Source organism: Hemitrygon akajei, chromosome 27 (assembly GCF_048418815.1).
Source record: "Hemitrygon akajei chromosome 27, sHemAka1.3, whole genome shotgun sequence".
Lineage (NCBI taxonomy): Eukaryota > Metazoa > Chordata > Chondrichthyes > Myliobatiformes > Dasyatidae > Hemitrygon > Hemitrygon akajei.
The window spans coordinates 5,419,598-5,445,647 of NC_133150.1; the positions used below are offsets into that span (position 1 = coordinate 5,419,598).

Sequence of the window (26,050 nt, forward strand, 5' to 3'; positions counted from 1 at the left end):
AGGAAGGCCCCGAATCCTTGGCTTTGCGTGTTGCTTGGCGGCCGGGGCCGAGGTCGAAGCACTCAGTAGAGATGGTGCTCGGTGCTCGGTGTCGGAGGGCTGGTTGGAGGCTCGAAGTTTCTCGGACGGACTCAGAGTTGTCTGTGGTCGGATGCTTTCAGAGGCTGTATCGGGAAGCTTTGCGACGCTGGAGGTTCATGGCAGGAAGAGTTTTTCTTCCTTCTACCATCTATGTGAGATGACGGGCTATTGAGGACTTTGAGACTTTCATTTACCGTGTCCATGGTCTGCCCTTATCAAATTATGGCATTGATTTGCACTGTTGTAACTATATATTATAATTATGTGGTTTTGGTTTTTCTAAGTTAATCTTGGTCTGTCTTGTGTTTTTGTGATATCATACTGGAGGAACATTGTATCATTTCTTAATGCATGCATTACTAAATGACAATAAACGAGGACTGAGTGTCCTCACAATCTAATCTAAATAGATTAGAAATTTCTTTAGCTAATGGCTGTAAATTATTAACTATAATAAGTTCATAGAATACAAAACGCCCTGTCTTTACTCTGCATTTAGGAGATCTTTATACTCTCTCTGTGAGCTAAGGTTTGACCCACCTTTCTGAGATTTTTATTCTTCATCTCTGACCTTAATGACGCAATAAAATTGCTCCTTCAGCTGAGAACACAGAGAACAGTACAGCACAGCACAGGAACAGGACATGTGTTGGCAAATTGAGCAAAAATTCTACTTCAAGAAAGGAATAGAACAAGGGTTGTGTGTGGACATTATCCTGAAGGGCCTCTTCCCATGTGTTTCTGTGAAATGAGGGAGAAAGCAGATTTCATACACTTTTATTGATTTCTAATCATCTCTTGCACAAAACACTATCAGATGCATTTTGGAAAAGAATTTACTACAGATTTCTATATACCTCTCATTCCAGAATGTTCATAACTTCTTCAAAACACCCTCTTGGACTTGGCAAACAAAACCCAGCTCCTTACTAAGTTTTGTTTGTTGTCTATGATCAAACTACGTTCAGTTAACTTGGCCTTTGATGTCAGGTTCCAGTAATATCTTCATTTCCTGTTTTTAAGAATTATAAGACCATAAGATATAAAAGCAGAATTAGGCCATTTGGCCCATTGAGTCTGCTCCACCATTTCATCACAGCTGATCCAATTTTCCTCTCAGCCGCAAACTCCTGCCTTCTTCCTGTATCATGCCCTGACCAATCAAGAATCTGTCAGCCTCTGCTTTAAGTACACATAAAGACTTGGCCTCCACAGCTGTCTGTGGCAAAGAATTCCACAGGTTCATCACTTACTGTATAAAGCAGTTCTTCCTAATCTCCATTCAAAAAGGACACCCTACTATTCTGAGGCTGTGTCCTCTGGTCTTAGACTCCGCCACCATAGGAAACATCCTCTCCACATTCATCATTTGATAAGTTTCAATGATGTCACCCCTTATTCTTCCGATTTCGAGTGAATATGTGCCCAGAGCCATCAAATACTCTTCATATGACAAGCAATTCAATCCTGGAATCATTTCTGTGAACCTCCATTGAACCGTCTCCAGTCCCAGCACATCCTTTCTAAGGTAAGGGGCCCATAACTGCTCACAATGATGATTCAATTCTACAACTTCAGGGCTGTTTTTAATCAACACACTAGATATGTAACATTAATCATTGGAAGTATCCTTCTGTGTGAACTCTGCTAAAGTGCAGTTGCTTTTTTTGATATGATTTGAAATTCTTTGACTAATATTTCCCTTAATAGTCAAAAAAAATCCAAATGATACTGAACAAGGACAGCCTCAGGTCAATACGTGTCTAATCAAAGGACTTGTCAGGTTGTATTGTGCTTCTGAAAGTTAGCCTCCAGGACTTTCTTTTCAGTTAAGGTTGTTTGTAGCCCAGGGAGTATAATAGCAAAACTGTGTTGTAAAGTGTGCAATGTCCAGAATGTGAGATTGAGGATAACAATGAAAACAGACTACAGATCCTGTGAGTTCTTAGTATAGTCAGTCAAAAGCTACTCCATGATGTTGTGAATCACTTTTCATGTTATCTATTTCTTATGCAGAACTACTTATAATCATGATTGAATTTCATTCTTTATTTTAGCATTGTTTCATCCTTTAATTTTCAGTACTACAACTCCAACATATTTACACATATCCTACATTAACTCCCACTGCAGACTGTCTGGAGGCTCTTTTCTAGTATGGCCTCACTAAACCTTACCACCTCTCTCTTCTCAAAGATGCAGTTCTAAACCTATCTTTTTGACCAGGTCCTAGTTCACACATACTACCATGTTTTGGCATCAACATTTGTCTGAAGAAAACTAGTACATTTTACAAAAGCATAGTGCTATAGACACTGGAAATCTGAAATAAAATCAGAAAATTCCAGAAGAACTCAGCAGACCTGAGAGTACCTGTGGAAAGGGCAACAGTGTAAGCTTTCCTGGTCTTTAGGATCTGAAGGTTTAACTCTGGTTCTTTCTCCAAAAATGCGGCCTGACCCTCTGAGTGTTTCCAGCACTTTCCATTCTTTCTAAATGTTGCTGAAATATCATCACGTAAAAGATTTGCAGTCTATTGGTAGCCATCAAGAACTCACAAAGGTGTCTAGGTGGTGAAAATCTGAAACTGAAACAGCAGGATTGTCCAGGCAATTCCATTGTTTCAGCCTACCCTTGCTCTGACAGACATTTCATCCTCCATTGACTGCATCATTTCTCCTTTGTTTCAGTCCCTGGTTCTGATCTGTTGCCCTCTGCTTCTTTCACAGTTTCTAATTCTTTGTTCCTAATTTTCACCATCCCACATCAGGAGGATTCTAGGGCCTTCTGCATCTTCCCTGTAGAGAGGCCCACCAACTTCTCTTTTACCAATACACTCATTTGTATGGCTAAGCTGATTCTCACGTTAAACAACTTCTCTTCCAATTCCACTCACTTCCTCCAGATCAAAGGTGCAGCGGTGAAAACCCATGCCACATTTCCAATGCTGCTGTGGACCCTTCCTCTTTCTAAGGCATCTCAGAAACTACACTGATGCTGCTTCCTTCACTTATACCAAACACAAAAGTTTCATTACTTTTATTGTCATTTTCCTCACTCCCAATCACCTTCACATGATCCATCTCTAACTCAGCCAGTTTTTGGGTCTTTGTGTCTCAGTATCGGAACAGGTTGGTGACAGACATTTGTTACAAACACACATCTATTGTCAATGAAACTTCCTCCAACTCTGCCTTCTGTTTGGACTACATTCAATTCTCCTAGTTCCTCTGGCTCTGTTTATTTTCTCTGTGAAAGACTTTCCATACAGGTGCTGCTGTATGTGAGGTTTTCCTTTTTTCTGAGTCATGGCTTCCCTCTACCACAGCTAACAAAGCCTTGGACTACATATCATCTATTTCCCACATCTGCTCTCACCAGAGATGGAATAACAATCCTTTCCCTAATCCTCACCTTCCACCAGTTCCATTGTGATTCCACCAACAGATACCCCCTCTCATTCAAAATAATGGATTTCCTCTGTGGCTCTCTTCTGGCCCCACCAACCACTCTCTTTCTCACAGCATTTTGTGCCTGTAGGAGATGCCACACCTAACCTTCTACCTCTTCTAACCAGCCAAGGACACTATTGAGTGAAGCAGTGATTCATTGGCACTTTCTGTACATTGGAGCAACCAGACACAGGTTTGGATAATCACTTTGTATAGCACCTGTGTCCAATTCATTGGGGTGATGTGGAATTCCTGCTTGCAGTCTCTTTAATGCTCCACCTTATTTCCACGATGACTAGTCAGCCAGTGCACTATTACAAGGCCCAAAGCTAGCTCAGTAAACAAGATTACCTGCCTGGACACATTGCAGCTTTCCAGGCTCAGCAACAATTTCCTCTGTGTCAGAATCATCAATTCTGTAAGTTATCATCTGTGATTCTGACTCAGTTAGTCTCTCCATTTGCACAGCATGACCTGTGGACATGTACTACAGTCCTGCAATTTGTACTCTCTCTCTAACTGCCTTTCCCTCAGAGCTTTTATTATCTCGCTATCTACCTCCACTGATCCCAACAAGAGCATGACCCTGCCCTCACCCTATCACCCTTTGTCCTATTGAGCCCTCCCCCTACCCTAATCTTCTCTGCAACTTAAACCTATTGGACTTCCTCTTTTTGATGAAAAGTATTCAACATAAAAAGTTATCTCCCTTCCCCATTGCTGCCTAACCAGCCGAGTGCTGCAAGGAATAAGAATCAACAAGAGAAATACTGATGCAAGGGGCTGGGTTTTGGATTTCTGGATCTTTGGGATCTCCTCTAGAGAAGGTATGACCTGTACAAAAGGGACAGATTACACCTGAACCCAAGGGGGACCAATATCTTTGCAGGCAGGATTACTAGAACTGTTGGGGAGAGCTTACATTAATTTGGAAAAGGGTGGGAAAATTGAGTGATAGGGCAGTTGCTATACAAGCAAAGGCACTGTGTAGTGAGACTGTCATGAAGGACAGGCAGACAATAGGGCAGAATTACAGCTAGTGGGATGAGTGGTATCAATTACAGGGGGTCAAAATCAAAAAGGGTGATGAGTATCTGATTGAAAGTATTATATTTGGTTACATATAGTATACGGAATAAGGTAAGATGATCTTGTAGCGCAGTTCAGAGATTATAATGTTGTGGATGTCACTGAATATTGGCTGAATGAAGATTATAATTGGGAGCTTGACATCGAAGGATACACACTGTATTGAAAAGACAGGTAGGTATGCAGAGGAGGTAGTGTAGTTCAGATGGTAAAAAAATGCAATCAAATGCTTAGAAAGAAATGACATTGAATTGGAAGATGTAGAATCATTGTGGGTAGATTTAAGGAACTGCAAGGGTAATTTCGGTTCCGGTCACCTCACTACAGGATGTGGATACCATAGAAAGAGCATAGAGATTTTACAAGGATGTTGCCTGGATTGGAGAGTGAGCCTTATGAGAATAGATTGAGTGAATTTGCCTTTTCTCAATACCTTTTCTCGTTGTAGTGACGGAGAATGAGAGGTGACCTGATAGAGGTGTATAAGATGATGAGAGGCATTGATCATGTGGATAGCCAGTGGCTTTTTTTTCCCCCAGGGCTGACATGGCTAACTTGAGGGGACATAGTTTTGAGGTGCTTGGAAGCAGGTACAGAGGGTACGTCGGGTAAATTTTCGCGCATTGAGTGGTGGGTGCATGGAATACACTGCTGGTGATGGTGGTGGAGGCAGATACAATAGGGTCTTTTAAGAGACTCTTAGACAGGTACATAGAACTTAGAAAAATAGAGGCCTATGCAGTAGGGTAATTCTAGGCAGTTTCTAGAGTATGTTACATGGTCGGCACAATATTGGGGGCCGAAGGGCCTGTGATATGCTGTAGATCTCTATGTTCTAATAAACAGCCTGATGGAAGTAATACACAGGCCTCCAAAGTGTAGCAAAGACATAGACTACAAATTAAATGGTAGATAGAAAATGCATGTTAAAAGGGTAATGTTACAGTAATCATTGGGGATTTCAATACGCAGTTTGATTGGGAAAATGAGGTTGGTGCTGATTTTGGATCCCAAGAGAGAAAATATGTAGAATGCCTATGAGATGGCTTTTCAGAACAGCTTGTGGTTGAGCCCACTAGGGGATCAGCTGTTCTGGATTGAATGTTTTTGTAATGAACTATATATTCGATTAGGGAGCTAAAGGCAATAGACCCTTAGAAGGCCATGATCAAAATATGATAGAATTCATCCTGTAATTTGAGAGGGAGAAACTAAAGTCAAATGTTTTGTGGATTAAAGCGAATTACAGAGGCATGAGAGAGGAGCTAGCCAAAGTTGATTGGAAGGGGACACTAGCAGGGATGACAGCAGAGCAGCAATGGCTGGAATTTCTGGGAGTAATTTAGAAGGTGCAGGATAGATACAGCCCAAAGAAGTAATATTCTTAAGGTAGGATGACACAACCGTGGCTGACAAGGGAAGTCAAAGCCAACATAAAAGCAAGCTAGAGGGCATATATCACAACAAAAATTAGTGGGAAATTAGAGAATTGGGAAGCTTTTAAAAGCCAACATAAGGCAACCAAAAAAAGGGAAAAGATTAAATATAAAGATAAACTAGCCAATGATATCAAAGAAGATACCAATAGCTTTTCAGATATATAAAGAGTAAAAGAGAGGCAAGAGTAGGTATTGGACCTCTGGAAAATTTATTTATTGTGATACAGTGCAGAATAGGCCCTTCCAGCTGTGCCACCCAGCAATCCCCCAATTTATTCCTAGCCTAATCTATGGGCAATTTAACAATGAACAATTAACCTACCAACCAGTACGTATTTGGGCCGTGGGACAAAACAGAAAAGTGCTGTAGAAAACACATGGTCACAGGGAGAATATACAAACTCTTTACAGGCAGCCATGGGAAAAAAGTTGGAGACTGAGTAATGGGGGACAAGGAAGTAGCAGATGAACTGAATAGTTATTTTCCATCAGTCTTCACTCTGGAAGACACCAGTGGCATGCCCAAAGTTCAAGATTGCAGTGAGTGCAGTTGCTTTTATCAGAGACAAGGCACTTGGAAAGATGAAAGGCCTGAAGGTAGATAATGACTGGACCAGATGGTGTACATCCCAGGGTTCTGAAAGAGGTAGCTGAAGAGATTATGGAGGCATTAGAAAAGACTGGAAAATTGCAAGTGTCACTCCACTCTTTGAGAAGGGAGAAAGGCTGAAGGAAGCAAATTATAGACCTCAGTGGTTGGGAAGATGTTGGAGTCAATTGTCAAGGATGAGGTTTCGGGGTACTTTGAGGCATATGATAAAATGGGCCAAAGTCAGCATGGTTTCCTTAAGGGAAAATCTTGCCTGATAGATCTGTTGGAATTATTTGAGGAAATAACAAGTAGGATAGACAAAGGAGAATTGGTGGATGCTGTGTGCTTGGATTTTCAGGCCCCTGACAAGGTGCTACACATAACACTGCTTAGGAAGATAACGGCCCACTTAACTACAGTAAAGCTACTTGCAAGGACGGAACATTGGCTCATTGGCAGGAGGCAAAGAGTGGGAATAAAGGAAACCTTTTCTGATTAGCTGCCAGTGACTAGAGTTGTTCCGCAGGAGTTGGCATTGTGACTGCTTCTTTTTATTGTCAATAATTTACATGATGGAATTGATGGCTTTTGTGGCCAAGTTCGCAGACAATACAAAGATTGGTGGAGAGCCAGGTGGTGTTGAGGAAGCTACAGAAGGACTAGGACAGGTTAGGAAAATGGGCAAACAAAAGGCAGATGGAATACACTGTTAGAAAGTGTATGGTCATGCACTTTGAGAGAAGGAACAAAAGGGTAGACTATTTTCTAAATGGGGGGGAATCTGAGGTGAAAAGGGTCTTGTGAGTTCTTGTGCAGGATTCACTAAAGGTTAACTTGCAGGCCGAATTGGTGGTGGGGAAAGCAAATGCAATGTTAACATTCATTTTGAGAGGGCTAGAATATACAAACAAGGATGTAATATGAAGGCTTTATAAAGCATTAAGGTTTTGCTTGGAGTATTGAGAATAACTTTGGGCTGCTATCAGAGAATGGGGTTGAAAGGAAAATATATCAGCTATGATCAAATGGCACAGCAGACTCAATGTCCCAATTCTGCTCCTATATCTTATGGTCTAAATCCTATTTTTGTAAGGGACTTCAGTTCTTGTAACTGTGAAATCAAGGCATCTACATATCTGCATTTTTAGGGGGAAATCCTTAACTTAACATACTTTAGTAGTTTCACTTCAGTATTTACTGCACTTTAGTTACTTCCATAAGAGTTTTGGAGTCAGAGGCCAATGCTAGTAAGCTAGTTCCTGACCCCTATAGGTTTTTTTTAAACATATACAATTTTTTTATACCTAAAGCAAAATTCTTCTGGAGAAATCTAACCAGATTATTCTGTTCTCACTTGTACAAGATGGTAATTTTAAAAATGTATTTTATTGGGTTAGTTGTTTGATCACATTGCCATTTATTTATTCATTCACATGAGGTGCATATTATCATACAAGTTTAGTATAAAGCTCAATTTTTGTACAGATTAATGGCCAATTAACAATGTTTATTTGAGCCAATTAATTATCCACATGGTTTTACAGAACAGTAATACACAAGCAAAATCTGGTGTCAGTAAATCTTGACAAACTTGCCTTGCAAAATAATTCAGCGTATGATTGCAACACTGGAAAATATGGTGTATGAACTTCAGTTGAAGGCTGCCAAATGCTTTTATCAAAAAATTCTTTGATGTCTCTATACATGAAACAAAGTACAGGTGACAAGTACAATCATGATCTTTATTGAGAGGATGACAAAATATAAACAAGTCTCATAACAACTGTACAAGACATGTTTTGGTCGTATTTACAAAGGGTATGCTTACATTGGGAGGCAATTCTGAAAAGTTCAGGAGGTAGATTTCTCAACTGAAAAGATCAACAGGAATTTCATCACTAAAAATCATGATCTACCTTTCATGAGAGTCCTGAGACACAAATGGTCAAATTCTTAAGGCTGTGATGGAGCTTTTTGGAGCTACAGGAATAGACCAAGAAATGAAAGGGAAATCATGATCAGATGATGATTTCATTGGCCATGATCATCTTCAATGTTGAAGCAGACTCCAATGGTAATTTGACATTGCTCCTATTCCTCATGTCCTTCATGAAACTCCTGGTGAAGTTAGTGAAGACGGAATCTGTTTAGTGTATCTAAGCATCAAATTAAACATGTCTTCAAGAATGGCTTATTATAGGTTTTATTTAAATTTGCAAACAATATTTGTTTGTAAAGACATGGCTTTATTTCACTGTACAAACACAACTCATTTATTTCCAGCAACAGTAAACAGAGCAGCACAACTGATACAAATTTGATTTCAACTGCATTTGATTCAACATCAAGTATACAGCGTTCTTTGCACTTAAACATTTTAGCCATTTCAAATTGGTAATTCTCCAAAAAGTTCCCAACAAGAGAAAGAATAAGACAATCAGTACACATTTGTTCTCATGAGAGAAAATGCAAAATATCAAAACTTAAGAACACTTTTACATAATGCTTAAAGACACACCATAATACCATTTTAACATTAGCAAAATTAATGGCAGATACATTCACCAAATCGACTAATGCTTTCTGTAACAAACTTACACGTCTGCAGAATAAAAGGATATGATTGCCATTGTGACCTATGATTTACATCAACATCATAATTAGGCCTCAGGATCAACAGGCAAATAGTGAATGTGTGAAATTGTAATAATCTTTGATAATCGTTCGGAAGAACTTGACTGCAATTAGAGTCAAGAACCAAAATGCAGCAGCTTCACTTTTAGTAAGTAGCCATTTCTTAGCTACCCACAAGATCACAGCTGAAATCTGATTAATTAATCCTTTTTCTCCCCCCAAATGGAAGATACGTTTGCACTTTATTTCCCCAGTGGTTCACAAGTATCATTTATGCTGCACAAGCATAAACTTGGAAAAATTCAAAGAATTTTTAAAGAAATTATTTAAATTGACTCACTGTGGAATGTGCAGACACAATCAAAACAATACTTGTTTGGATCTTTGCATGTTTTGTTTGCCAGAAGCAGACAAAAGTTATCTGCTAGGAACTAGAAGCAAATTTTCAGTCCATATTTATTGCTAGCGAGAAGTGCTTACAAAGAAACATACCTACAAAAGGAAATTAACGTTTGCTGGTAAAGAGTGGTGAAATGAGTTCAAAAAACAGAGGGTAAAAAAAAAATTACACAAACCCAAGAAGAGTTAATGCTGTTATGTTTGCAAGGTCAAATTCTGCTGTACTAAAATTGATGAAATATATTATTATTTTGGAAGTTTCCTGAAAAAATATTTAACACCACTGCTTTTAAAGTGTGAAGGACCGCACATAACTCTGTACTAAACTCAAATGCATTTACAATTTACTCTGGGTTTACATTTTTCTTATACTGGAATATAGCTGGATTTGAAATTGGCCTTTGATAAACAGAAAACAAACAAAAAACTCAATATGAAAGGAACTGGAGAAACCAGTTCTAAAGGTTTTGCTGCAATTTAGCTCACTGGCAATTTCATCTTCTAAAATATTAGGTATTTACACCACAAAAACCTCTGGCTCACTGTATGAACTTTGAACAGTCTGAAAGAGTTGTACAATATTCTCTATGCACTGAGCTTGGTTTCAGTAATGCTTGGTGTTCTACCAGATCCTCAAATGAGATTTGATTTGTCTTATGCACCATCGTTTGTGGATAAAACTGATATTGCATATAGCTGTCACCTGCAGCTAAACAATGTTGACATCCAAACTTACAGGTATTGTGATTGCTCTGGTAGAGAACTGAGAACTCATCACATGCACAGCATAAACCTGATGCTTCAACATTTCTATGCTGCATGTCTTAGCATGAGAAGTCAAATATTAACCTATCACAAATTCCTTTTGTATTATCCTTTCATTATTTTTTCATTTCATGTCCATCTAATTGGGCTTCAATTCTTTTTAAGGTAGTCAAAGACACACCCCCTGAAAATCCACTAATTTAACTTAGTTAACATTTTAATGAGCTTTCAAAGAATTCAATGCTCAACAAATATAAAATCGAAGATCCTTGTTCACTGAAATTCAAAGATTTCATATTATAGGTTAAAAAGTGTTTTCAAATTTAAGATCATGTACAACCATTGGAAGACTACCTAATTTAGCAGACACCTCTGGTACATACCAGGAAATGCATCTGAATTAGCCAGCACAGAGCACAAACTATTTGATTAGCCTCCTTCCCATCTTCTACAGGTGAAGTCTGAAAACAGATATTCACTGACTGACCATGAGCACAACAGTTTTAAAGAAAATTCCCTGGGCAAGAACAGCTATGAAGCTGAGCAAGTTGCTCCATATCAGGCTCTCAGACTACTCAATTCACCACTGAAAGTGTACAAAATCTGAGAAAAAATAATACAAAGTGTCAGATTCATATAATATTTCCTCTGACAGACCTTAATTAAGCAATTCATCAACCTCCAAAGGATAATGGCAACAGCTATGGCAGCAGCTCACAAATTTGTCAGCTGACATCATACCTGTCACACATCCTTTCCATAATTTGGGAGCACAAAACTGAAATGCATGCAGTCGCATGGGACCATCTTTACTACTTCACAGACAGACATTTTGTTTACAGAATTCAAATCACTGAAGGAAAACAGCAGTCAATTTCCAGCCAAGGAAATGTTAGAGTAATAATGTTTGGGAAAGGAAATATACCCCCTCAGTAGTCATTCAAAATCTGCAAAAAACTCAACTTTAAAATTTTGAGCTTTGTAAGCAAGTTACTTCAATAGCAAAATCAGCACCAAAAATCCCTCAGTCATTGCACAAGAGGCAAACTAGCCCCATTTTGAAAATAAACTCAAAACACAATAAAGTGGCTATGTATCAATTACAGTTGTTGTCTAACTGTTTTCTTTGATTGGGTTCCTCTGGTTTGGACAGTATTAGCAAATTTCTTTATCACAGTACCTGAGGTAAGGACGTGCACCTGAAATCTGCATGTGCCACTAAGTTACAAAATTAGATATTTTCTGCACTTGCGTTGGTATAAAAATATACCCTAACTACTGTATTCACACAATTCATTTTTGCCCTTTATCCTTTGAGCTTCAAGTAAAAAAGTCTGATTTTTTCATTATAACTTTAGCCCTCTCCTGCTTCCAACTTCAAAATGGCCACCTCTCTCCCCACTCAGCTTCTTTGCTCTTATCTGTTCATTAACAGATAATTTCACTGTTACGAAGGATGAACAGCTCTGATGGGCAGAAGGGTGCAAGGTTGCCCATGTCCCCCTCCCCTGGGAGAATTACAAACCGTTACTGTTGCCAGGCTGCTAATGAGAGAGAAAGAGATGGAACAAAAACATACTGGGACTGGAACATTTGCTTCAGACAAGGGCGAGATAACACAGGGAGGAAGAGACGTTGTTCCACCATATTATGACTCCTGTAAGACTTATGGCTTCGGAGAAAGATTGTTTACTTGGTACCATTCTGTTCATTAAAATTCCTCAGTGGACAGCCAGAGTGGGCTGGTTTGATGGGCTAAGCCATTCAAAACTGATTGACACCTGAGACCCCGTGAGTAGGGATAAAAGTGAGGTCTGGGGAGACACCCCTCAGACACACCAGGAGACGCACCAAGAGACACACTAGTGAGCACTGCTTAAGTGTTGGAACCCACGAGAAAGCGTGGGGCATCGGAGACTGAATGAAGGATCGGTCAATTTTAACTCACAGTGTTTATAGCGAGGCCGGTGGGGGCTTGTGTGTGTGTCCACCCTTGCCTGGGTCACGAGTCCACCATAGAAGAATCGTCTAGCTAAAGGACAGAGGGGTCATACCTGAATGGCCACAACAACACATCGACGGATCAAGATCGTAAAGGAAGGTTTGACTGGCTGTCACTGTTTGATCTCTCTCTCTCTCTCTCTCTCTCTCTCTCTCTCTCTCTCTCTCCAACAATTACAACACATCGACCAACAACTACCTCAGCCTGTATGAACTGAACTGAACTTTATATTCACGTATGACAAGTCATTATCCCCTAGACATCGATAGAGCTTGTTTATTATTGATTATTATTATACCCACACTTTTAAGTTTCATATTGCTAACGTGTATTATCTGTATAGTTGCACTGTTGATATTTATTTGTATATTTTTACTAATAAACACTGTTTTGAAAATAGTACCAGACTCCAACGGATACTTCTATCTTTGCTGGTAAGACACGCAGTTACAGGGTACGTAACATCACTAACATTGAATATGTGCACAAATTGTCCCCATTTCAATTTCCATAATACTATACAATTTCTCCAAAAACTTCCCACCATGCAGAAATGTGCTTAAGTTAGTGACAGAAGACAAGGAGTTAATTGAGCAGCAGCAACAAGAAACAAACTAGTGAATGTGGATAAGCCCAAATGTTTTTCCTTTTGTACTTGAAACCTAGCTGGTTTCCTTGGCTGCGCAAATCTAGAGAATACACACTCCAGTCACGACAAACCCGTGAGATTAAGACAGCTCTGCCACCGCAAACTCCGGTTTGTGTGGATGCTGTGCAATTTGCTACCCTGTTACAACACAGTGCCAAGAAATAACAGATAGCACACTGCACACTATTAAAGGAGTTATACAAATATGAAAAAGTGAACCAGGGTGTTACACATTGTTATGTTGGTCTTCAAATAATCTCAAACATAAATAAGTACACTGAACTTAAAGTTTTTTAAATAACTTATAAATTTACCATCATTTATCTTCAGGCCAAATTTACACAGATAAACCTTAGCATACTTTGAGATACCAATTGGACTCAACAACATAACTAATTGGTATCTAAATTCAGATTATTACTCAATTCCAAACTAGATTGAAGTCGATTCACAAATTATAGACAAAGACCTCAGGCGGTTATAACCACAATTTGAATGAACATGCACTCAGTTTTGTCACAAGTACTTGCCAAGCCATTTTAAAATAAACTTTAATTTGCTCTATATCAGGGATGGCCAACCGATGGCGCACTGGATGATTAGAAGTGGCGCAATGAACAGTGGGAAAATGAGTTCTTATTTACAGCAGATCCGTTAGGAAAACCGTTGTGCATTGTTTGTGAAAACACTTTCTCACATAATAGAAGACATGATCTTAATAGACACTAGAAAACACAACATCAGAATGAAATAGAAGGAAAACTGAAGCTAGTGCTTGGGTCTGAGTTACGGAAAGAATATGTGATTAAGAAAAAGGAAGAAATCAAAAGATAAAATATATTTGTTAAAAATCTCATTAAGTAACGTTTATGTTGTTTTTATATTAAATCAATATATCATGTAAATATACTAAATATGTCTATATTAACATATTTTTTTTTACAAGAATTGAATGGGGGTACAAGAGTTGTAAGGCGCATCTGAACTCATGCGTGAAAAAATTGACACATGGAATATAAAAGGGTGGCCACCCCTGCTCTATAGGCTACATTGTTTCCCACGTGTTACAATAATTAAGAGGTTACCATGCAAAAGCTCTGAAAGCCTAGAGAAGGTATCCAGGTCTTAATACAAAGAACAAATTGTTTTGCTAAAAATTAGACTGCCTCGATACAACAGGATACCCTTAACTTTTGTTAAACATATCAAACACTCCATGGCTCAATAATCAGGCTACAAATGCTGTTCCTGCAGGAACAAAATTCACAAACAGATGGAAACTAGTTGCCAGTACAGTATTCAATAGTTCTGTACTTACAGAAAGGAGAACTGAACTCATGTTTTAGAAATGGATTACACTTAAGTGGTCCACCTGAGAACTGGTACAACTTCATTTAAAAAATAAAACGATTATTGTTGAAATTGACAATCTAATAAATCACAGCTGGGAATTTCCGGTTAAACATTTCATACATAATCAGTGGCAAGTCTTCACAATTTTGTAGCTGTGAATTGCATCTAAAAATAAGTTTTCCAGTCTAAGGCTAGAGGCCTGCTCCAGCAAAGTTCCATGCATTAAGATTTGTAAAACTTGTGAACCACGAAAACACCAAGCAGAACCACAGCCAGAATTCTAAGCATCCACTTGACATAGATATTATCTAACTCTAGAGCCGCCACCTATGGAGAAAAAGAAAGAAGGCATCAAACACTTTACAATAAACAAATATTTTAATTTCATTTCAAGAAAGCAGTTCTGAAAGAGAAAACATTTCCTTTGTATCAACCTGCACCAAATATCACTAAGGTAAACCCCATATTGTATACAAGTTACATTTGATAATTTACATTTATAATGTAGAGTAATACAATGATTGACAGATGACACATTGCTCGTAATAGAGTCTTCTACATAAAACACCATCATTGAGTTGTTGTGTTTACTTTAAGAAACGGGGTCTAACATCAGTGTAAGGTGACTGCTTTTGGGTTTTAAGGACTGCAGCTTCTGTTAAGCACACAAAACAGCTCTCCCATGTTTTATTCACAAAATTCTACAACAGCATTGCAAAAGTTCAGTTTCATGAACTAAAAAGAAACCCAAGTAATTGGAAAAAAAAAACATGTTATTTATTCCTTGGAATGTAGAAGACTGCAAGAAGATTTAATGGAGGTATACAAAATTATGAGGGGTATAGATAGGATAAATATGATAAATGCAAGTAGGCTTCATCCACTGCGATTGGGTGGCACATCAACTAGAGGTCATGGGTTAAGGGGGAAAGGTGAAAAGTACAAGGGTTGTGAGAGTGGAATGAGCTGCCAGCACAAGTGGTGCATGCCAGCTTGATTTCAATGTTTAAGAGAAGTTTGGATAGGTAAGTGGGTGGTAGGGGTACGCAGGGCAATGGGTCCCGGTGCAGGTCGATCGGAGTATGCAGTTTAAATAGTTCGGCACGGACTAGCTGGGCCAAAGGGCCTGATTCTGTGCTGTACTTTTCTGTGACTCTATGACAAAGGCTCAATTTGGCTCTGTTCCCAAAAAGTCAATACTTGGGGCTTGGTTACCAAAAGGCAGAGGAATTGGATAAATCGCCGGGACCGGATGGAATGTACCTCAGGCTCACCTGTGGGAGGAGATTGCTGAGCCTCTGGTGATGATCTTTGCATCATCAATGGGGACAGGAGAGGAAGATTGCAGGGTTGCGGATGTTGTTCCTTTATTCAAGAAAGGAATTAGAGATAGCTCAGGAAATTATAGACCAGTGAGTCTTACCTCAGTGATGTAAGTTGATGGAGAAGATTCTGAGAGGCAGGATTTATGAACATTTGGAGAGATATAATATGATTAGTAGTCAGCATGGCTTCGTAAAGGGCAGGTTGTGCCTTATGAGCCTGATCGTATTTTTTTGAGGATGTGACTAAACACATTGATGAAGGAAGAGCAGTAGATATAGTGTATATGGATTTCAGCAAAATACCCCATGCAAGGCTTATTGAGAAAGAAAGGAGGCATGGGATCCAAGGGGACATTGTTTTGTGGATCCAGAACTTGCTTGCCCACAGAAGGCAAAGAGTGGTTGTAAATGGATCATATTCTGCATGGAGGTCGGTCACCAGTGGAGTACCTCAGGGATCTGTTCTGGGACCCTTACTCTTCGTGATATTTTATAAAAACCTGGATGAGGAAGTGGAGGGATGGGTTAGTAAGTTTGCTAATGACACAAAGATTGGGGGTGTTGTGGATAGTGTGGAGGGCTGTCAGAGGTTACAGAGGGACATTGATAGGATGCAAAACTGGCCTGAGAAGTGGTAGACGGAGTTCAACCCAGGTAAGTGTGAAGTGGTTCATTTTGGTAGGTCAAATATGATGGCAGAATTTAGTATTAATGGTAAGACTCTCTGCAGTGTGGAGGATCAGAGGGATCTTGGGGTCCTAGTCCATAGGATGCTCCAAGCAGCTGCACAGGTTGACTCTGTGGTTAAGAAGGCGTATGGTGTATTAGCCTTCATCAATCGTAGAACTGAATTTAGGAGCCGAAAGGGTAATGTTGCAGCTATATAGGACCCTGGTCAGACCCCACTTGGAGTACTGTGCTCAGTTCTGGTAGCCTCACTACAGGAAGGATTTGGAAGCCATCGAAAGGGTGCAGAGGAGATTTACAAGGATGCCACCTGGATTGGGGAGTATGCCTTATGAGAATAGGTTGAGTGGACTCGGCCTTTTCTCCTTGGAGCGAAGGAGGATGAGAGGTGATCTGATAGAGGTGTACAAGATGATGAGAGGTATTGATCATGTGGATAATCAGAGGCTTCTTCCCAGGGTTGAAATGGTTGCCACAAGACGACACAGGTTTAAGGTAATGCGGAGCAGGTACAGAGGAGATGTCGGGGTTAAGTGTTTTTACTCAGAGAGTGGTGAGTGCGTGGAATGGGCTGCCGGCAACAGTGGTGGAGGCGGATACGATAGGGTCTTTTAAGAGGCTTTTAGATAGGTACATGGAGCTTGTAAAATAGAGGGCTATCGGTAAGCCTAGTAATTTCTAAGGTAGGGACATGTTCATCACAACTTTGTGGGCCGAAGGGCCTGTATTGTGCTGTAGGTTTTCTATGTTTCTATGAATCTGTCTATTATCACATGGTGAGGGAGGGGGGAGAAGGGGAAATAACCAGTTCTGCATTAAATCATCTAAATATTAAATTTTTCAAATGAATCAAGATTTTTTCAGCTGAATTATAAGAATGCTATTGAGAAATTGTATAATGCATGAAAAACATTAGTTACATAATTTTGCATAAGTATACTTATGAGGGAGATACATTAAAAAAAGTAATCAAACTTTAACACAGATTAATCATTAGAGTAAATAATCAATTTTCCCCAAAATACTTACATCTTATTAGACTATCCTTGAAACTTGAACTCAGATGACAAGCCTAGCATGTGACTTTCCTTAATATTGGCAAATATGTAGACATCCAAAAAAGTCACTATTTTCTCAACAGCCAACTCAATTTATTTAATAATAATGCTTTTTTTCAAGATCAACCCTTTAGTGCTCAGTTACTTCTCAAAAGATGGTCTATATGTGGCTTCTACATTCCTGGGCTTAAAAGCAGCTAAGAAGCCGTTAGAAACTGAAAGAAAAAAGGCATCAGATAAACTGAGACCAGGGGCTCCCAACCTTTTTTTTATGCCATGCACCAATACCATTAAGCAAGGGATCTGTAGACCCCACCTGATCTGGACTGAACAATTCAGAGCGTCTTCTGATTCTCATACAGTGAGCTTTTTGGACAGTTACTGAAATCCTAAAACTATGCTTCAGGAGAAAGGTAGAGTGGTAAGAAAATAAAAACTGCTTAAAATAAAACAAGCCAAGTAATTCCTTAACAAGCAACAAGTCAACAGTTGGAAACAGGCAATATAGTTCCTTGCACTTACCCAGCCTCCTTGCATTGCAATCCATTGTGCAATTCTATTTTTCAAAAGAAACTTTGCAATGAATTTTGCAATTTGACTGATGAATCCCTTCATACCATTCTGGAAGACATAAATGGCCATGCGATAGCCAAAGCCCAATAAAGCAATTACACGGCCCCAATTTATACCACTTTCAAAAAGCCTGCAAAGAAGAATGCACAAAAACAGTATTACAAACAAACAGTAAACAGTTTGAGTTAATAGAAACTGTTGTATATAGTGCTTCTAACACAGAAGGCATAATCATGTTACCCATGTTGATCATTTCAATATTGCTGTTTATATAAATAGCTATTTCATAAGATTGTCAACTGTAAATAAGTAAACAAACTTGGATAATACTTGACCATGGTCATGAAATCTAGTCAATCCAATTCATAGTTAAATAATATTGGGATAAAATTTACCAGTTTTACTAGTTTAAAATCAATTTGTTTTCAATTTCAGTATTCCATCTTTAAACAAGCAGTTTCATTTAAGTGATTGTCACTCAATATCACAATAGGATTCCCACAGTTCTTCACAGCAGCAGCAACCATTAACACCCAAAGTTAAATTCCATTGCGAGACATCAACTTCATCCTTCATGACTTCCAGTATTATTAGTGAAATTTTCTTGCGGAACTTGCTAACTAATCATTATCAGCTAGTTTTTCCTTAATGGGTGATTCCATGATAATGGTCTTACGGAATGTGAATGATAAAATCATATACTCAAGTCTTTAAATGTCCTAATTCTATAACTAAATGTTTTAGTAAACACTGGGATCACCTTTGCAGCTGTAGCCTCACTATAGATATTCCCTTTAACCTATCCACCCCTCCCTCACACACCCCTATCCTGACCCACAGATGATCTCTCTGCTGAGTGTACTAACATTTTCTGTTTTTATTTCAGAACTCCTGCATCTGCAGGTTTTCATTTTAAATATTCTTCCAATTACTTTTAATCAGGCTGTACTACAAGAACAGAAATTACTTAACAGTTAGTGTTTGCTTATTCATGACTCTCTAGCTATTTCAACTTTCAGTTAACAGAAAAGATGTGTTAATATTACCAATTCTGTTTGCAAAGTCTCATTGACTTGCAAATTGCCAAGTTAATGCAAGTTAAAAGAGTACAAGGCAAAATGAGAATGAATTTACTTGCCCTTACTGTTGCAAAGCAGTACTAATCAAGCTATAGAAAAGAGCCTATAGTCCATCATCCAAAGGAAGGCAGAAATAAAGGATAGGAAAAACAGTTAGACATGAGCTATCACAATGCAACTTCAACAATTCATACTTTAACAATGTTGAAAGTGAATGAGAAATCCAGAAAATTTAATAGCAAGTTAGATTGGAATACACAACAGCAGCTGACACCATAATTTCCAAAGATGTTATCTTGTCACTGGGTATTTAAATATCTTACCCCCATTCCAACCAATCTGACTGGAGAGAAGATCTACTTACTATTTTGTGCAAAATTTGAAGTTACTGTTCAGGATGCACCATACAGATGAATGCAACTACATTTTATAGATAACACACATTATAAAATTAGCCAAGGTGCTAGAGCCAAGAATATCAGCAATATAATTCATTTAATTATGTTGAATGAAAATACAACATCAATACGACTGATCAACAGCTAGAGCTATATGGAGAGTCATAGGTACATTGTTCATAGTTCAAGTTTAAATGTCATTCAACCATATACAAATACAGCCAAACCAAACAGCATTACTCTGGAGCCTAGGAGCAAAACACAGAATTAACAGTCACACCCAGCACAAAGCACATCCAGTGGATATATCAGTAAAAACAATCACACAAAAATATAGCCCAAGACCTTGAGTCCATGAATGTTGCACAAATTGCAGTCCAACACAATATGGCCTGTCTTCTGCTAAGTCACCAACTTCAACTTTGAAGACGCAGCGACTCTGACGCCTCGCTCCTGTAATCCGTTGACACTGTGACTTGAGCTCCAGTCCTCGCTTCATCAGAGGCCATGCCACTGCTCCACTGTCCACCAATAAATCAATGAGTTGGACCTCTAGCACTCCATATTAACAATGTCCAACACAGTCTTGCGATCACAAGATCAACTAAGACCACTCGCTGTCAGACTGCACACCTCCTTCATGCACCAATGCCTCTGACACAGGCAGCAGCATAATCTGCACTAAGTCCAGCTCCTTCTGTTTCTCTACCAATGAGCAACTCGCTGATGGGGTAGACCTGCAGTACTTTAAGTTCTTAACATTCAGCAGGGTCTTGAGCTCGTAAAAATACATTAAAAAAGGAAAACACCACCTTTAGAAGCCACTGCAATCGAATGCACCACCATCTTACCGGAAGATAGATAAATATCTTCCCCCAGGTGGAAGTGCCAAATACCAGAGAGCATAGGTTTATGGTGAGACGGAGAAAGTTCAAGGAGATTTGTACAACAAGGTATACATGGAGTGCTAACAGTCTGGAATGCACTACCAGGGGAGCTGGTAGAAACAGGTATGATAGCAGAGGGCAGGGAACAGACAGATATATGCAGGTAGATGTGATTAGTATAGATCAGAATCATGGTCAGTGCAGATTTGGTGGGCAAAAGGGCATGTTTCCATACTGTACTGTTCAGTCACAAACTTGAATTATGCATGTTAAAATCAATTCAGTCTAGGAACCCATTTCAAATATTTAACTTGTTAGACCCAATTAGTCCAAACTATATGAATGATATCCAAAATATTTGTGAATAGGAAGTCTCAGAACAGATATTAGGGGGAATGACATTGACGGGAGAATAACTATGAAAAATTGGTAAAATTATTCCTAGGATAACAGAATAACAAATAAGGAAATAATTCAGTCACAAACAAGAGAAAACCTGCAGATGCTGGAAAGCCAAGCAACACACACACACAAAATGCTGGAGGAACTCAGCAGTAGGCCAGGCAGCATTTATGGAAAAAAAGTACAGTCAATGTTTCGGACCAAGATCCTTCAGCAGGACCCAGTCTCGGCTCGAAACGTCAACTGCACTCCCCCCCTCCCCCATAGATGCTGAGTTCCTCCAGCATTTTGTGTACGTTGCAAGGAAATATCCAGAATTGTTCCATCTATTTCTCTTGGAAGGGTTTGTGGAAAGGAGATAATATTTCAGGTTGAAGATGCCACAGACATCTTTTGAATTTCACAATATGCATTTTTTAAAAACTCTTTTTGCTGGGGATATGATCCTATCGACTGATACCCATGATGGAGTGGAGGCAGTGCTGATGGAAGCACTTGAGCAACCAGATTTGCTTGTGGTACAAGACACAGGCTTCAGAGCCGTATACCAGTGTTGTGATGACAGCAGACATGTACACCTGCATTTTTGTGGACAGACGCAGCTGGTGGTTCTTCCACATATTTCTGGAGGGGCCCGAAGACAAGTGAGTCCAGGGCTGGATGTCCTGCTCACTTAAGGAAGATGAAGCGTCTCCCACAGCATCTTGTTTCCAGGTGTTGTGATCACCGCAGGACCACTGTTTGGTTTGCTATGCAGAGGTCACTCACATATGGTCTTCTCCTGCACTAAAATGCCCATAGTAACACCTTCAAGTGGCATCCCTGTTCTTACTGAGTTTGCTACGTCATGGCATGACCAAGTAACTGAATGGGCAGGCTGGGCTCCAGCCTTGGCTGGCAGCCTTATGGTTGCCACAGTTGTTGCAGATTGCTGTGGAATGTGTCCTGGCCTAAAGAGTGGAATCTGATCCTCACTATAAGCCTGCGCAATGTGGGCAAGAAGAAAAGTCCTACAGCAATGGAGAAAGGGGCGAAACGACAGGTGCTGTATGACATTGGAAGTCGCTGTCTCAACTTTGCATATAGGCAGCTCAGGCCCATGGGTCATCTGTCTGTTGACCTGAGGCAACAACAGTATTCGGCAGCCCTCTGAGTGACCAAGCAGCCCTCTTCAGGTATAACACTGCTTGCTCCAAATGAAGATGGACCTAGAAAAGAAACACACTTCAAAATTGTATGCTGGAATGTATACACAATGCAGGAGGTAAATGCTCCCAAAGACGCTCAGCACTTGTGGCACGAGAACTAGCTTAGCTGGCCATTGATATTGCTGTTATAGGCAAAGTATATTTACCAGATCTAGGACCCTTGATAGAGGATGGTTCAGGCTACACTTTCTTCTGGTCAGGCAGAAGCAGCAACAAGAACAGCCTCTCAGGGGTGGGCTTCATGATCAAAAACAGCATCGTCAATAAGTTTCATAGCCTACCAGTCAGACACTCCGATTGACTTATGTCCCTGCAACTCCCATTGCAAGACAATCAATTTGTCGCCCTGTAAATGTCTATGCTCCCACACTGCAAGGAGACTCTGTTGTCAAAGAGATGCACTGTTAGGTGAAAGATCCAGTCCCAAATGACCTACACAAAGCTGTACAAGATTAAAGGGGAGAAATCGATTGCTCAAACTACAGAGTTGTTGCCCTGCCGGGAAGACCCTCGCCAAAATCATCTCTACCATTGCAGAAGCCAACCTCACAGAGTAAGTGTGGATTCAGAGCGAACAGAGGCACATCTGACATGGAGAACCCTGATCCATGGAGCAGCCAAGAATTTTGAAGAGAGAGGAGATGCAGGAAGGATCCTACTAACCAAGTGCCCACAGCCCAACTGTTCCTGTATCCCTACTGTTCCGGATTCTGCAGAACTAGAGTGGTCCTCTACAGTCACCAACGATCATGCCATCCCTCCTGAGGACTCTTCTTCCCTCCTGATCACCTGTATCCAGAGATACCGGCCACGTGACAGATGCACTGCCACCTGGCTGGTCGGAGGACACACCACATGCCAATCAACATTTGGTCCCTCCCAACTAATCAATGCACACCTAAATTATTGGTCACCTTAATTGGATTATCTCGCCCAGCCCCATGCTATAAAAGGTGAGATCTGTCCCTGGATTGCCCTCTCTTACAGACTACCTCATTGGAGGTAAGTGCATTGATTTATGTTTGGGAAGGTCTATCGTTTGTCCTGGTAAGGGAGCCGCAGCTATCCAAGGTCAAGGGGGATAGCTGTTGTAGTACTTTTCCCTTGTTCTTTGTATGTGTAACCGTACCCTGTCCCCACACCGCTTCCTTTGTATTGTAGTTGCTTGTGTTGACCCGACTTCCCCTTTAATAATAAATTCCTTATTATTAAAACTGTGTGTGTCCAGGCCTCTACTGTTGAGACTCAAAGAACCAGTTATTTCCATCACAACATTTGGCGCTGCAGAGCAGGGTCTCATAGGTTTTGGCTGGACACAAGCACAGGGGATAATGTTCTGGAATAAGGGAAGAAAGCCAGTGCAGGCACCCAGGATAAGATCCCCGGGTGGGCTGATGAAAGGGAGGGATTTGAGAATCTGGCCAGCATGCTGGCAGACCACGGAAAACCAGTGGACTGGTCTGAGCAGTTAGAGCCCCGTGGAGAGAAGCTGGGCCATCATGTGGTCTCCCTCCTGAAGGAATCAGGGTTTCCCAAAGCCAAGGGGAGTCAAAGGGTTGTTTGCGTCCCTGCTGAGATGCCAGGTTAGAATTACTGATCACCTGCAGCACTTGTGTGGTCAGAAGGACAGGGAAATTGAAGACCTCAGTCAGCGTTGTTGCACGCTGAAGGAAGCAGCACAGGCTGCTCAGGCCCAAGCCAATGACCTTAAAGTTAGGGGAACTGAACTTGCCTGTCACCTCATAAAACTTCAGCAGGCCAGGGCAGCCCGTTGATTCGAGCCTTAGTCCAGTGTGTCGACAAGCTGGACGCATGGCTGGGGGATGGGGACATCTGGCTGGATAGTGACGACGAGGGGGTGCCCGAGGAACCAAGGTCCCACAACCACCCTTCCCCCTTCTCACCCGAGCTCCAACATGCCTGACCCGTCACCACGCGGTCCCGAGTTCACCGCAGGGAGGAAGGGAACGGGGGGGAGACGGCCGGACCTTCCCCTAGTCACTCCGAGACAACGGAGACCCGAGACTTCTCCCCCAGGGAGCTGATCCAGTTGGCGGATCGCTATCGCCAATGACCAGGCGAGCACCTCGCCGTCTGGCTGCTCTGGCTGTGGGACAAGGGGGGGCCCAACCTCAGCCTCTCCCATCAGGAGGCAAGCGCCCTGGGAAGCCTCTCTGACCAGCAGAGCATAAACAATGTGCTGCGGGCGTCACAAGCAGAAATCCGCGACAGCACAACCCTGTGGGATTGGGTAGTGACCGCGGTATGAGCTCACTATCCCACACTTCTGGAGTGGGATCTACACTGGCGCCCGCAATGAGGTACGGTCAGTGAGGGCACCCGGGTTATCAGGGAATGGGCACTGGTCAACGGCATCTATCAAGGTGCCTGCGACCGTAACTTCCTTGAAAACACACGAGTGACCGGTGGCCTAGCGGGATACTTGGTCACTACCGCACACCCTGATCTGAAGTCGGTAATCCTGCCCCTCATGGCACCAGCTAGCGGTAGGACCGTACGGGATGCCATCACCCTCCTGGAGGGATTAGAATATATGCAGAGGGGGGCACCTATGCAGGTCCGGAAGACAATATCCCTCGACAATATCCCTCTCAGATATACACGCAGGCAGCTGTACACAGACCTGCTGCGTGCAGGGGTGGACCGTAATCAGATAGATAGCATTCCCACCCCCAACCTATATGCCCTGTGGAAGGAGCATTGCAGGGGGAAGACTACTGACAAAAAGACCACACACACCGAGCCACCCTCCACGCCTCCCCTGCCTGAAACTGTCTCGAAGGCCCTCGAAGCAGAACTCAGACAGCTCGTCAGGCAGGAAATGTCCCACCTCCATCAGCCAAGTGCCTCACCCCCGGCGTGGCAGCCCTCTTCCCCCCTCGCATAGGATGAAGGCCAGGGCCCCCGGCGCATTTGCTCTCTCGCCCTTTCCCGCCCGGGGGGATCTGAGGCCACATATACCCGTCACAGTACATTGGGGAAAGGGAAACACACAGAGGTGGATGGCGCTTGTCGACACAGGCGCCCAGCACACGATTATCGCAGGCAATCCTGCCTTATGGAGGGGTACGGACATGCAGATAGAGGGATTGGGGAGCTCCCTGTTACCAGCTAGGGAGGTCACCCTTCGCCTAGCCATAGGCAACCATTCCCCCAGATGTGTACAAGTCCTTATTGCCTCCTCTCCGGAATGTATCCTTGGGATCAATGTTTTAAAGGGACAATCACTTGAAACAAACAGGGGCAAGTTCACCTTCGGCATCGCGCGAGCCACTATTGTCGTGGGGGAGCCAATTGTTATTCCCCCTCCCTCCAAGATCATCTGTAACAGTCAGTACAGCGTGCCAGGGGGGCGCCAAGAAATCGCAGACTCCATTCAAGCCCTGTTACGGGAGGGAATTATTAGAACCGCTGCCTCGCCTTTCAATAGCCCCATTTGGCCCATCCGTAAGAGGAACGGCTCCTGGCGGATGACCGTTGATTATAGGCAATTGAACAAGGCTGCACCCCCCCTCGCCACCGCTGTACCTGACATTGTCACCCTTATTGAAGACATCGCAGGCCGTCCCCATAAACCCTGGTACGCTGTTGTTGATTTAGCGAATGCATTTTTCTCGATTCCCCTGCGCTCAGATAGCCAAGACCAGTTTGCCTTTACTTGGGATAGCAGACAATACACACTTAATCGCCTGCCCCAAGGCTACATTCATAGCCCCACTATCTGCCATGGCCTTGTCTCCCGCGATTTACACATCTAATTCCCACTGGAGATTTCGATTGCACGTTATATAGACGATATCCTTCTCCAAGGTCCTTCTGAGACCATTGTGTCAAAGGCCCTTCACATGCTAATCGAATCTCTCAGGGGACGGGGCTGGGCCATTAATATGGAAAAAATACAGGGCCCCAGCCAGGGTGTCATTTTCCTTGGAGTACAATGGAACTCCGGGCACAGAA

At 41.5% G+C, this 26,050-nt stretch overlaps 1 protein-coding gene across 2 annotated transcripts in view; it reads right to left on the reverse strand.

The window, feature by feature from the left end:
• Positions 1-8,840: 8,840 nt before the first annotated feature.
• Positions 8,841-26,050, reverse strand: part of LOC140717098 (bcl-2 homologous antagonist/killer-like) — a 111,615-nt gene continuing 94,405 nt past the window's right edge. For both annotated transcript variants that reach the window (XM_073030310.1, XM_073030309.1), the window contains exons 5-6: positions 18,048-18,228; positions 8,841-14,782 (exon numbers count right to left, since the gene is read on the reverse strand). In XM_073030310.1, the coding sequence (XP_072886411.1) occupies positions 14,678-14,782; positions 18,048-18,228 (286 nt within the window). In that variant the 3' untranslated portion in view covers positions 8,841-14,677. The remainder of the gene's footprint in view (positions 14,783-18,047; positions 18,229-26,050) is intronic.